Source organism: Venturia canescens, chromosome 7 (assembly GCF_019457755.1).
Source record: "Venturia canescens isolate UGA chromosome 7, ASM1945775v1, whole genome shotgun sequence".
Lineage (NCBI taxonomy): Eukaryota > Metazoa > Arthropoda > Insecta > Hymenoptera > Ichneumonidae > Venturia > Venturia canescens.
This window is the reverse complement of record NC_057427.1, coordinates 17,678,982-17,692,420: the sequence shown is the minus strand read 5'-3', so window position 1 is coordinate 17,692,420 and position 13,439 is coordinate 17,678,982. Positions and strand designations below refer to the sequence as shown.

Sequence of the window (13,439 nt, the reverse complement as noted above, 5' to 3'; positions counted from 1 at the left end):
AAGCGATGACAATGAAGAGCTAATTCACGCGTCACAACCTTACTTTATAAAAAGGGAATTTACTATCCAAGTTACGTGTAGTATAAAAATGTATGACATCAATTGGAGGCCAAGTTTTAATTGATAATTTGGAGTATTTGACGAACAAATCGGAAACTTGCATTGAAAAATTGACGTTTTATCCATAGCAGTCACAAATCATTCATAATAATTATTTTCGAGAAAAAAGAAGTACATGAAAAAAAGTCTCAACGGAAGTTATGTGCAGTACTAAAATTTATTATATCAATTCGAGGCCAAGTATTTATCACTAATTCGAAATATAATCTCTGGGGACAAATGAGAAATTTGAATATGTTCTAATGATACTATCCAAGTTACGCGCAACACTAAAATTTATGGTACCAATCCAAGGCCAAGTATTTTTATTATCGGAATAACATGTATTTATTTATAAAATATCAACATTCACGTATTGAATCGTTGACTAATTCATTCAATTTTAACGTCATGAAATTGTGTTTTAACACGCGTTGAGAATCTCCGTCGGGTTCAGAAGGTTTCATCGAAATTACTAAAAAATTAACGGCGATAAAAAATCCTAAAATCTTGCTTCCCAATAATAAGAACGATTTCAACCTATTTCTTTTTAACCAGAACATATAAAAATCGTTAAAAATTCACATCAATTTTTCAATGAAAGTTTCCGATTTATTCAATAAATATTCCAAATTCCAATTGAAAGATTCCGATTTATTCGTCAAATACTCCAAATTATCAATAAAAACTTGGCCTCCAATTGATGTTATACATTTTTATACTGCACGTAACTTGGATAGTAAATTTTTCAATTTGTTCAATATTTATGATTTTTTTTTCAATTTTTATTTTTTTTTATAGAATTTTTTTCCTGATTGATATCAGGTAGCACATTTGGGTGACTTTCACATTCGATACTTCTCCGGGTTCGACGAAAATTCGCCCCCACGTTTTGTACCGGTAGATTGCCAAGGTTGGGTAGCGACACAAGATGTGTACGCTGTTCTCCTCTCTTTCCGCGCATAGTCTGCATTCCCTGTGCTCAGCTAGGCCCATTGTGTGGAGGTGTGACTTGAGGGCAATGTGTCCCGTTAGTAACGTAATGCCCATGCGAAGTCTTTTCCTTCCCAGGCCTAGCAGCTCCTTGGATGCTGCTCCGCTATGCTGGATTCATCCAAAGTTTGGCTTGCCTGCAACCTGTTCTTGTTTTCCAGAGATGGAGGTGTTGGCGTATTAACCCGGTTCGGATGATATTCTTTTTAGTGGCAAAGGGTACTCCGACCACCTGGTGTGCAGGTAGTGTCTCCGTGCCCCTTTTGGCCAGCCCGTCGGCCACCTCGTTTCCGTAAAAACCTTGGTGACCTGGTATCCAGGTCAATGTGACCTTATTCTTTTTTCCAGCTTCGTTCAGCGCTTGCATGCATTTCCATACAATCGCCGAGTGGGCCTGTGGTTTGGTAACGGCGTTCAGGGCCGCCATGCTGTCCAAGTGCACCATTATATGTTTGCCCGTCGTGTTCCTCTCCAAGCATATTTTGATGCACTCAAGAATTGCCAGCACTTCGGCCTGGAACACCGTGGCTAGCTCACCCATGGGGAAGCTGAGTCTAGTATCGGTCGCCGGGCTGAAGACTCCCGCCCCGAACCTATTGTCAGCCCCCGATTCATCGGTGAATCAGGCGTCCACTTTTGAAGAGGTAGGGGGCTGGGATAGCCTCCAGTGCTCTCGTGAGTGGATGACTGTTTTGAAGAACTTCTCCACCTGGAATTTCCTAGGTATTTTGTCCTGCTGCTGTGAGAATGGGCTCCTCTGGGTGAGCCCCAGGTCGGTGTGGCCCGCCCCGGTGCTCCAGGTGCCTATGCAGATCAATCTGTCCGCTGATAGCTTTGTCTGTCCGGTGATATCAATGTTAAGCAACATATATGCAAATATGCCGGTTTTATAATAGGGTATACTCTCCTCTCCCAACTTTAATGGGCCTATAACGGTGGGTTTGTATTTCTTTGTGAAGATAATGGCTTGGGTCTTCTGCAGATTTACCACTAGTCTACTCGCCAAGCTCCACTCTGTGGTGACCTGAAGTGCTCTTTCCATTAGCTCCTTCAGCTCTTGTAGGAAGTTGCCCTTCTCCAGCAGGGCTACGTCATCCGCGTAGCCGAAGGCGTGGATCTCCATCCTGTTCAGTTTAACCAGCAGTTCGTCTATGACAAGACACCACAACAAAGATGATAGTACCAGAGAACATAGATTTACATGGAACAACAGGGCCCATGTTAGCTTTTGGCATAAAAAATGTAGTTCCACTCGTGGGCTGTAGAGCGCGCAGCGACGTATTCATGTGTTTCACACATTCAAAGCGTCAGCTGACCGCTCCCCTCTCATATATCGTTGCTAAAGAAGCCATAGCATCCGAGAGATCACCGCTTCATATACTCATGTTGGAAGAAATTATTTTTGCCATAATTTTTTTTTTTATGATATTTATGAGTATTTGGAAATGATATTGACAACTATGGCTCTTGTGACCACAGTTTCTATTTCATAGAACTTCAACATATTAAGCGGCCCGGAGAAGCCAGTAGCATTTTCTGCCGTTTGGGGATAAGAAGTTTATATGGTATAGTGGTTCGATGTCTCATTCATAAGGTTGGAGATAGTATTTCAAATCCAGATTGGTCGGGTTTTTTTTCATCAAAGATAGGTTTTTTTAAAATTATAGCCGAAACTAAACAAATTCAATTGATTTTGTTGAATGGTTGAATTATTGTTTTTATGTAAAAAAGTGACTGCAATATGTTAAATGTTTTAACAGCATTGAGACCCCAAGCGTGGGGTCCATAACTTATGGGTGCGAACAAGAGCGGAATAGTACCCCAAGCATGGCTGAATGCTTGGGTGCGAGGAAGCGCGCACTATGATAGTCCAGTCACCTTAGGCCATATTTTACGAAGTTCTATTCAAGAGACCTAGAGGTTAGTCAATTTTTTTATAGGTTGTTTGGACCTACAGGAATATAGCCCTGAGTTTTCGAACAAATCCGACTTACACATTTGCAATAAAAAATTGTTGAAAAAAAAGTCGATTTTTTTGAGTTGGTGCTCAGGGAACGCATCTGATCGAAAAACTTAACACATGAAAGTTGTTCGGCATAACGTCCTCTATAAAAAAGGTCTTATACAAAAATGCGCTATCATTGTTAATTAAGCAGTTAATTGCAAATAAAGACTGTTTGAGAAATAACGTAGAAAAGATTTTGCCGGGTGGAAGGGGATAGCGACATGGGTGGGCGAAATCAATTGAGGCAACACACACGAGTTTCTTCACTAATACTATAATACGTATTTTATTCACAGCACCAAATAATAATGAAGATGAGTGCAAAATGTTCAGCGATTATGAATTTGTATGATGAGCGAATATATGAATCTATGAGCACCTTTGTTTCACGAGAGATTATATTAATACACTCGTGAATGGCTCGAGTGACCCGATGAGAAAGAAAGACACGTGGCGTCGGCGCTGCCACGAGGTGAGATGAGTGTTTCCCAAATGATGATGCACCTTTTTTAAAGCTTATGCAAATTGTCCCCGCGTGGATCAATCGCTAGATGAGTTCCCGTGAGTTTAATTACTTATTACATGAGTGAAACAAGATGAGTGCAACGATAATGAATGAATGTTGAAAGAACAGTACAGAGCGATGTGTATAGCAACGCGAACTGGACGATAATGGCCGCTCCCATTCATTGTCCGGTACGACGCACGTGAGGCGGCGAGTCGTGCTCGTGAGCCCCTTAGCGTGCCTGAGAGCGTCCAGTAGGTGCTGCCGCGAGTGGCCAGTCCAAGAAGAGCGACTCGCCTGACGACAAGACGCATTCTCAAACAAAGACAAAAAATCACAACTTTGTTTTTGCTGCTACAATCGTTTGTTTGTAAAGTAATCGGTTTGAAATTCATACAAGATGTAGGGAATTCAATTCCCAAAAGAATGGTGCCAGATTTATTAACCTGTGAGATATAGTTTAGCAACAATTTGCGATTTTCGGAAAAACTTTGACATCCCATAGAATTCGGCGATGAAAGCCTACAGCGTAGAAAAAAATCGAGGAGCTTCGTGTCACCGTGCACAAACTTTTTGGAAAAAATAAATCGTTTTTGTTGATAATAAATAGTGTTTTTTGACGTTTTAAAAATTTTGCTTATAAACAAATAGCAATTCTGGACAAAGTTACAAAGATATTCGGAAAAATCTTGGACCATTCGATGCGTTTTTGGAAAACGAACAATTAAAAAAAAAAAGTCGCAATATCTCTATTACAGACCGAGATATGAATATTTTTATATTTTTGCAAATATCTGTTGTTGATATTGAGATTTTTGCAAAAATCAAATTCGATAGCCTTCCGTAGGATTCCGGCTATGAGATTCGATAAAATACTGACCTCCAACAGGGATTTTATCATCACGGTTATCCGTGTAATCTACTCGACGGCGCGCGGCCGAGAGCACGGCGACGGCCGCTCGCCCGGGTGCGGCGGTGGGGGTACCCCCTCGCGCTCCGCAGCCCCGCTCGAGCGACTTAGTTAACAAATTTGATAATTCCCCTTAGAATGGTCTTAGAACGATGTATTTTTTTTTCATTTTATGTGATTTTTTCTCACGAACACGATGGTACCATTAAAAATCATGTCCGTCTCATAGGAGAGCCGCCACGATCGATTTTAAAAATTCCATATATAACCATGCTTTAAATTCAATTTACCGTTAATGGGATAGGGTATCATGAATAAATATTTTCTTCGACACTGTTTCATTCATTACAATTCGTTTATTTATGTGAATGAAAAAAAATTAAGAAAGAATAGTTGTTCACATCGTTTTGATTTTTTTCTCGTCAGGTTCATACTCATCGTCGCTATTGGATACTTTTACATTTATTGGCACCGTTACAACGGGCAAGTCAATTTCTATTTCATCGTCGATCGCTTCTTCACAATGGAAATTTTCTTCTCCATCCTCATCATCGCTTAATATTATTTCGTGTTCGGCAGTATTCGCACAACTCATGCCGTTACATTTTTTACATAGTACCGTACATTTTAATCCTAATTTCCTGCACGTACAATAAGATGTACAGCCACTCTTATCGCACGAGCAAAAAATGATTTCCAACAAATTCGACGGAATGGGATCTTTCCTACATGTGATTGGTTCCAAAATATGTCTAGTTTTTTTCCACCCCCACTGCATCGGGTCCTTTGAACATTCGCCTTGCCATTGGCAAACTTGTAGAAATGTGCGAAGCGATTGTTCATTACAAGCCTCAGCAGTTGGGGGAAGAGAACTTAAATTGAATGTACTTTTAAGACTCGATTTTGTAAAACACATATATCGGAATTCCTGATATTTCGTAAGATCACCATTACGCGCTCCGTACATAGCCATCATTATACTCTGACCAGCTGCTTGAATAGTGGTTTTAACAGATACTGGATTGTTGAACAGCTCAGCTACTGTCTGGAGACTATCACGATCGCTCTTGAGAAGTTTAATTAATTTCGCTTTTCCCTGTTTATACAGCGAAGACGTTGTATCGCAGCCGGTAAAAGCGTGAATAAATCCGATGAGGTGTTGTATTTCGGGATATTTAAAACTGCTCGTGGAATACAATTTTTCTTCCACACTTTGCCGGCTAGGTTTAAGTAAAAATATATTTTTTTTATCTCGCACAACCTGTGATAATACTGCGAGCAAATCAACGTCTTCGCCTACAACATACACTGACTCGTAAGTATCGCTAACGGAGATTGCTGTCTGTATTATCAAGCAGTCAGCATCCTCAACTGCTTGTTCCACACGAAAGCCCTCATCTCGCAATTTCGGCGATAACATTCTAATGAAATTCCGCTTATTTTTTGCATTTGATAAAAATTTATCTTGTGGCAATTTTGACACGAGATTTATGTCGCAAACAACTTCAGGGGTACAATTGAGACGACTTCTTCGGAGTCGCTCAGCACTTTTGGTGTACTTTCCTTCACAATTATCGGGATAGCCATCGAAAACGACTATGCAATTAGCTGAATAATGATTTTTTAGATAATTAACATAGTTCTGTATGATGTCGACGAACTTATTGTTTTGTCGCCACACAACCTTATGCAATAAAAAACCACTGTCGATAACATGCATGTCATTTCCTTTAACCGGCCACTCGACGGGATTAAAAAAATCGTACAGCTTTGCTTTCGGGGTTTTTCTCATTCCTTTCTCGTCAAAGAGGGATAACGGATACGGTGCCAGTTCGAAATTAAAATATTCTTTCAATTCTTCGTCGGATTTTTTTAAAACGCTAATTCGTTGGAATAATAGCGATGGATCAATTGTGACGCTTCTGTCTGAAAATTTAATCGTCGAAGTCAATGATTTGAGAGATGTTATTTTATTCTTTCTTTTATATTTAACGTCATTAAATGTTTTCCGAGTCCCATTATCATTTTCCTTCCACATTTCAGTCAAGCACCGTATCCCTACGTCCAAAGCTTCGTGACAATTTATATTATCACTTTCTACCCCTTTTAACCCAGTACTCAAAGAAATAATGCCATCTGCGTCGGGAAATGGGTTGTGATTTTCGAACCACGATTTTAGTTTTTTCATATCGGCAATGTCTTTCGCTATTCGCGTCGCTCGTGAATTGACATGTTGTTCGGTCGTAGCTAAATAAACATTGCAAAAGTCCGTCAGGGAATCGGTCAATTCAACTAAAGCTGGTGTTGTTAGAACCCATTTAGCAAGAACGCTGTCTGTCATTCCTCTACCCCGTGTCGGACCTCCGATATCTTTCATGGATCGCATCAGAGCTTGCTCTATGGTCATATCAGACCAAATTCCACTCCAAAATTTATCAGTTCGTCTGATCGTGAATCCCCCATTTGTGAATTCTGCGAATTCGTCTTTGTCCATTCGTTCTTGTAAATTGTACATGTCTTGTAGATATAAGTGAGCGGACTTTGCATACAAAAAATGTCCACTCGAATGAAAAAATGGCAACATTTTCTGCACCGTTTCAAGGTGCAGTTGCCAGTTTCCACTTTTTTCGGCTTGAATGAACATTTTTAATAACGAAACCATATGTAGGTACTGGATCCATAGTTTCGCAGTTTCGTTCTGTTCAGAAAGTCTTTTTGCAGTGTCAATAAATTTAGATTTAATGTTATCGAACGCCATATTGCCTTCTATTGTTTGAAGAACAGTCTCGGGATTTTGCAGAAGTGTTTGCATTTGGGAAGTGTCGTCATCGGTGAAATTTGTCAAAGAAAGAATCATTTGGATGAATGTGCAGTGTACTAATGTGTGGGCTCTGACCGCTCTACTGTACGCGTGACCTCCCAACATTTTTTCGACAGATGCCGGTGCGTAAATCTGAGAAAGAAGTTCTTTCAGTCCACTTCCATCCATTATTGTGCCAATGGATCCGAGGAAAGACAATGCGAGATGAAAACCACCTAATCTGATTACAAGATTTTTCAACTCCGGATTATCACAAGAATGTACGATTTCTTTAGCTTTCCAATAGAGTGGCTGGTCAAACGTGACAAACGCAGTTTTTTGTTTTTTATCTGAAATTCTTTGCAATGCAAGACTAAGAACAGTATAAATCGTGTCGTAATCGCTCGGCGGATGATTCAAAAAAGGCAGGTATACAACACGTGATTGTGCATACGACTCGTTGCTCGTTACTTTCTCCATAAAACCGTTCCAACCTTCTTTTTCAACATATCGCATTTTGTGGTTAAAAATCCACATCAAGTCAGTCACTGATATATCAAAATCGTAACAAACATTCGGGTTCTTTTCATTCAAATTTTCAACGGGAACATTCCCCAAGCCTGCTTTTTTGTACCCATGAAAAGTTTTCAGTTCAAGCTTATTTAATGATGCAATAGTATTTTCTGACGGAATCGACATTAATTTAGGAATTTTTCCGGGGCATGAAACAGCAGATTTTGGAGTAACGCACTCGATGCCACCGATCGCGTGAAACGTATTGAGACCATCAATTGTATTTATGTTATGATCAGCATTATGGAAAGCGAATTGTGAAAATGCTTCGGGGTTGATAGTGGCGCTATTTGGTTGAGATATTACCGATGCTTCGAACAACAGTGCTTCTTTATATGAACAAGAAAATCCAAGCGATGATAAAATGTTGAGTAAAGTTTTGGATGCAAATTTCCTATTCAATACTGCGCCCAAGCCAATTTTAAGACACGATAGAAAACTGCGTGGACGAACGCAACTTATGATTGTATGTGCTATAGCCATAATCTTTGATGAAAAATTGCCCCCCTCTACTCATTTTTTATCAGCGGCAATTAGTTCGTCCAGAAAAACCTTTAGCGATTTTGGGATGACCGTTGCGACATTTTCGAAAAATGCTTCTGGGGGTGGATAACTGGTTATGTCGTATTCCATGGAACGAATTTCGTCTTTAATAATATTAGCAGCTGTTTTTACTACTTTCAGACGACCTTCGGTAGTGTCTTGTGAATCATTAAAATGTTTTAATAATATTTTGTGACTCGTATCGCGGAGTTGAATGATTGCCTCCGAGCCCGGGTTCGATATTATAACGATATCATCACCCAATCTTTCGTATAATTTCTTTTTCAACCACGGGTTATTGACACTAGCACCCTGTACATTATCGATAATTTTTCTAAACGAAAATTGCTGTTCATCCGGATGGTCCTCAATGTATTGTTGGATCACATCGATGATATGCGGTGTGCTACTTTCTGATATATTTGGTTTTGAGCTGTGATCAAAAAACCGCACATAGCACGTGAGATGGTAACGGGGCTTAGAACTTTCTAAATCATCGATATAGACTACGCGGTTTAAAACTTCGTCGCCCCAAGAATCGGAACGCGCAGCTGCCGTATTCTTAATATTCACGAGTATTTCTTGCGCCATGAGAACACTGACTGGTCGCGAAGACGAATTCCGTTTTCGCATCTCTTTTGTTACAAAAGATTCTGACGCATCAGTCCCACAAAACAAACACAAACTCGCTAAATCGAATTTGTCGGAACTACGTCTGGTAGATGTACTCGCGATCGGTTCTTCAGTTTTACGCAATTGAGCTCTAATACATCTCCTTTGTGTATACGATTTATAACATTTGGAGTAAACAATTATGCTCTCTTCCCCCTGCAGTGCATAGTCTTTGTATTTCTTATCTTTTCTTTCTTTGCTGACAGAAGTCAAGGATTCGATACCTTTTCGCTTCACTGTTGAAGTATCTTGTTCTTCCAATGATTTCTCGCAGATGAAACATACATTTGAAGCCATTGTCAGTTGTCCACAAACATACGATGCACGAGTCGGAGTATTTTGCCTCTCCACGGAGAAATGTACAAAAACCTGTAATCATAAATACATATATATTGAAACGGCACTCCCTTTTTCACTACACACAAAATGACATTTGAATCACGCGCCACGCGAGCTGGTACTCAGCCGCTCGACGCGACTCTCCGTGGCTAGGCGTGAAGGCTATCGCCTCATAGAAATCGACTCTTTTCTTTCATAATTATATTTCTTTTGTGTTCCAACACCTCAATTAATACAAAAATTACAAGAGGCAATAATTAATTAATTAAAACAAATCAAAAAGTCAGTCGAAAAGACAATAAAGAGAGTTCAGGTAAAACTTGTCCAGAAAACTCCAATTGCGTGCTGGCTCCAACAGAAATGACCAGTCACGAGCGAGCATTTGGTTCCAGGGGAAATAATGATCGAAAGTGATCATAATTTATTCACTTAACGTTGATTGAAGAAAACTTGCTTTATTTAAGCTTGAAAATGCAAAATACAATTTTTGTTCGCTAAAAGCAGTTGATTTTATACGAAAATCATTTATTTTTCAAAAGCGAGGGAAAACAGCCTCTAGTTTGTCCAATTACAGTTCGAGCGGGAATTGGAGAACCAATCCCAGAATTTAGCAATCGAAACTCTGGTTCGAGATTATTTTCTAAGCGAATCAAAGTCCAAGTTATTTTTAGAGTGAATTATCATCATTATTCCTTTGTTCAAACGAGTATAAAAGGCCGTGCGGAGCAACCACGGCAGCTCATTTCTGAATCAGCTCTCGCTTCTAGTACAGAGGTAGTGACTCTGGAAAACAGTGACTCTCGAGGATAAGCTCCAACGAACCAATAACCTTAAAAAAGTCCAAATTTCACGCCGAGAGGGAGGGGATTGTGCGATTCCGTGCAGGCCAAAGATTCGAGGGTGAAATTCCTTTCCGATCACGCTGAGAGGGAGGGGACTGAGCGATTCCGTTCAGGCCAAAGATTCAAGGGTGATTTCCTATCCATTCAGTTTGAGAGGGAGGGGACCTTGCGATTCCGTGGGGTCCGAAGATTCTCAAACTTGATCCATCTTTCCTATGCTAAAGAGGGAGGGGACGGTGCGATTCCGTACGGTCTGCAGATTCTTGGCATAGGCCCCTTTTCCTCAACCCATTTTTGATTTTATTTTGTTGGAAGCAAAAGATTAGTTTAATTTGAAAATAAAAGCTTCATGATCCTCTTAGAGGCGAGAACTGATTCCATTCTCCAAATTATTTCAATTATTTAACAGAGACAAAACTTTGATAGAAAAAGAAAATTTATTTTTGTTTGTCCAAAAATTAATCAATCTCCGTTGATTTGTATCGAGTCAATCCAAAAACATCAGTCAAAATTGTATAGAAGCAGAAAATTAATCGGATTGATTAAATTTGAGAATTGAGACAAACAGGAATTAATTTCTGAGCTCACAGATTAGAATTTATCAGAATTGTCAAAAGAGAGCAGAAATAATTAAATTGGACAAATTTCTTGCACAAGTTTATTGAAATTAGAGAAAGAAAACCTAAATTTGGACAAGTTATTGAATTTAGGGAGATATTCTCATTTACACCATAAAACACCAACGATTTGCATCACAACTTCTTTTGTATACTAAAACCGATGTGAATAAACACGATCATTATAATTTTGACTACAAATTTTCACTCTTTCGTTCATTTCATGCCTGCTCCTAAATTTTTAGTAGCTCGAAAACACGCGTAGCGGGTGACGTCATAAAAGCGTACCGTTACAATATATTGAAGCGAAACACCGACTCGAGAACTTTATTTCAACGACATGGCACGCACGAGTGTTTACACCGGCGGCCATGTTGAAAAACTGTCACTTCGCGAAGCAGCGCTCGGGAAGCAAGGCGCTCAGCGCTGCCAACTCAATTTCATTTTCACAGAATTCCCTAGATTCTCAAAGTTCTTGATTTTATTCAATTTCAATTAAACAAACTCTTTCTTATTGAAAATAATGATGTGGATCGTTAAAGAAACGTATTGTGGGCAATTTGGTGAAAATTTCAGATTAAAATTATTTAATTTTTTAATAAACTTTTCTTTGAAAGATCGAGCGTGCACAATGCGCATGCGCGATGACCTACTTTTACAGACACGTGCAATAAACGCAATCACGAACAAATAAATTAATCGAAACGAAATAAAAGATTCTTGTGGATAAAATCAATTAAGAATAAAACAAAATAATTAAGAAAGACGCGAAATGTGCGTAGAAGCAATAAAAATTGGTTTTATTAAAATATATTAAATTTTTGCACATGCGCAGTGTGACTACGGCTCGACTCGGCCAATTGGGACCCACGCGGGGGAGTTAGCGCACCAATCAGAGAATTTAGAGTGGGAGTCCCTGGTTCGAGATTAAGTCGCGCAGCGAATTGGAGTAAGGAACAAAGTCCAAGCGCGTTATTATTATTATTTTCTTTGTTCGGGAGAGTATAAAAACCCGAGCGCAAAAGCTCCGGTAGCTAGTCTCGTCTCGAATCTCGCCACGCTAGGAGCCAGTCACGTCTCGAATCCCTGAGAGCTCGACTCGCATGCCATAACCAAAAGCCAGTCTTGCCTCCGGATCTCGCCGCGTGAACTCGCCCAAATTTCAAGAATAAAGAAACATAAAATTTTCGCTTATTTTCAAAATCGCTCACAAAAACAAAGAGCCAAATAACATCGCTGATATCCCACTCAAAATTCAAATAGAATAACACCTTTCCTCTCTCACGCTAAGAGGGCCCGGTTCATTCGATTTCGTTTGAACTCAAGATTCTTAGGTGAGAGTTTCCGATCTATCCAGGAGGGCCGGGACAGTTCGGCTTCGTTCTGTCTCAAGATCTCTGGGTGGATTCTTTTCCAACGAATCATTGTTTTCTGAGTGGCAGTTCAATTAATTAAATTCATTAAAAATTATTAAAACCGACCAAGTTTCTTTATTCTCATAACGAGACAATTGCGAGTCATTTATTATTTTGAGCCAATTAAATTATTCCAAAAAGCGAAATATCTCACTAAAAAAAAAAATCATAATTTGAATTATATCGAGTCAAAAGAGTGAGATCAACCACAAAAATCCACTCGAACAATCAATTTGTATTGTATAGAGTCAAAAAGTGAGTTTCTAAGAATTATAGCTCAATTATCAAATTATCAAATGATCGAATTATCAAACAAAATTAATTAAACATTTATCAAGACCAGCGTTGGCGAGAATTATTGAAAAATCATTATTGCAAGCGAAACTATCATTATTCAAATAAAAGCGAGCTTAAATTCATTGCGAAATTCATCATAATTAATTCTGCGAAAATTATTTTCTTTTTGTGTGGAGAAAAATACCGGAAATAAAATTTTACATGCGATTAAAATAAAGCGGAAAAACTCGATTTCAAATAAAAAGCCTTTATTTTTGTAATTTGGTTTAAAACAATTAAAAATTGAATAAAACATTTGTCATTTCAATCTAATTTCATTTTACTTTTGTTTTTCCTTCATGCCCGCTCTTCTTTATTATCGAATTGCTCGAATCCTGGCGTGACGGTGTGCACAAGCACAAACGAACCGTTACAATATATCAACTTGTGTAGGCCTATTTCGGTTTGTCTGGAAATAAGTCTACTGTCGAAATGTCGAAAAAAATTATCTTGCTGTCGGCATTCCCTCGCTCTTGCGAGGAGCTGGATCACGAAATCAAAACATGCTGACTCACACCGAGCGTTTATGTGTGTGGTTGTAACGTTTTATATTACGTCTCATCAAAGTTTTCAAATTGAAGCATAACTATTATTTATAACCTATATATTTATCAATCTTTTTTAAAATAAAATTCTCACTTACCAAAAAATAAGTACTTTAGAACTTCGTCATTCGATGAAAAATGCGCGGGAATGTTGTTGGCTGACGCAGATGCGTCCGCAAATCGAGTAGAAATCCTGTAACACGTTTCATTCGTTAGGATCACAAGTTTCATATTACACATTAACG

At 39.0% G+C, this 13,439-nt stretch overlaps 1 protein-coding gene across 4 annotated transcripts in view; it reads left to right on the top strand.

Annotated features, from left to right (window-relative positions):
• The window catches only part of LOC122413116 (zinc finger protein 346), a 163,151-nt gene that overhangs the window by 121,019 nt on the left and 28,693 nt on the right, over window positions 1–13,439 (top strand). The window contains exon 9 of one of the 4 annotated variants that reach the window (XM_043423246.1): window positions 9,307–11,115. The exons of 2 other annotated variants lie outside the window; for them this stretch is intronic. In XM_043423246.1, coding sequence (XP_043279181.1) covers window positions 9,307–9,530 — 224 coding nt within the window. In that variant the 3' untranslated portion in view covers window positions 9,531–11,115. Of the gene's footprint in view, window positions 1–9,306; window positions 11,116–13,439 lie in introns of those variants that run through there. One more of the 4 variants, XM_043423247.1, reaches the window with a different exon arrangement.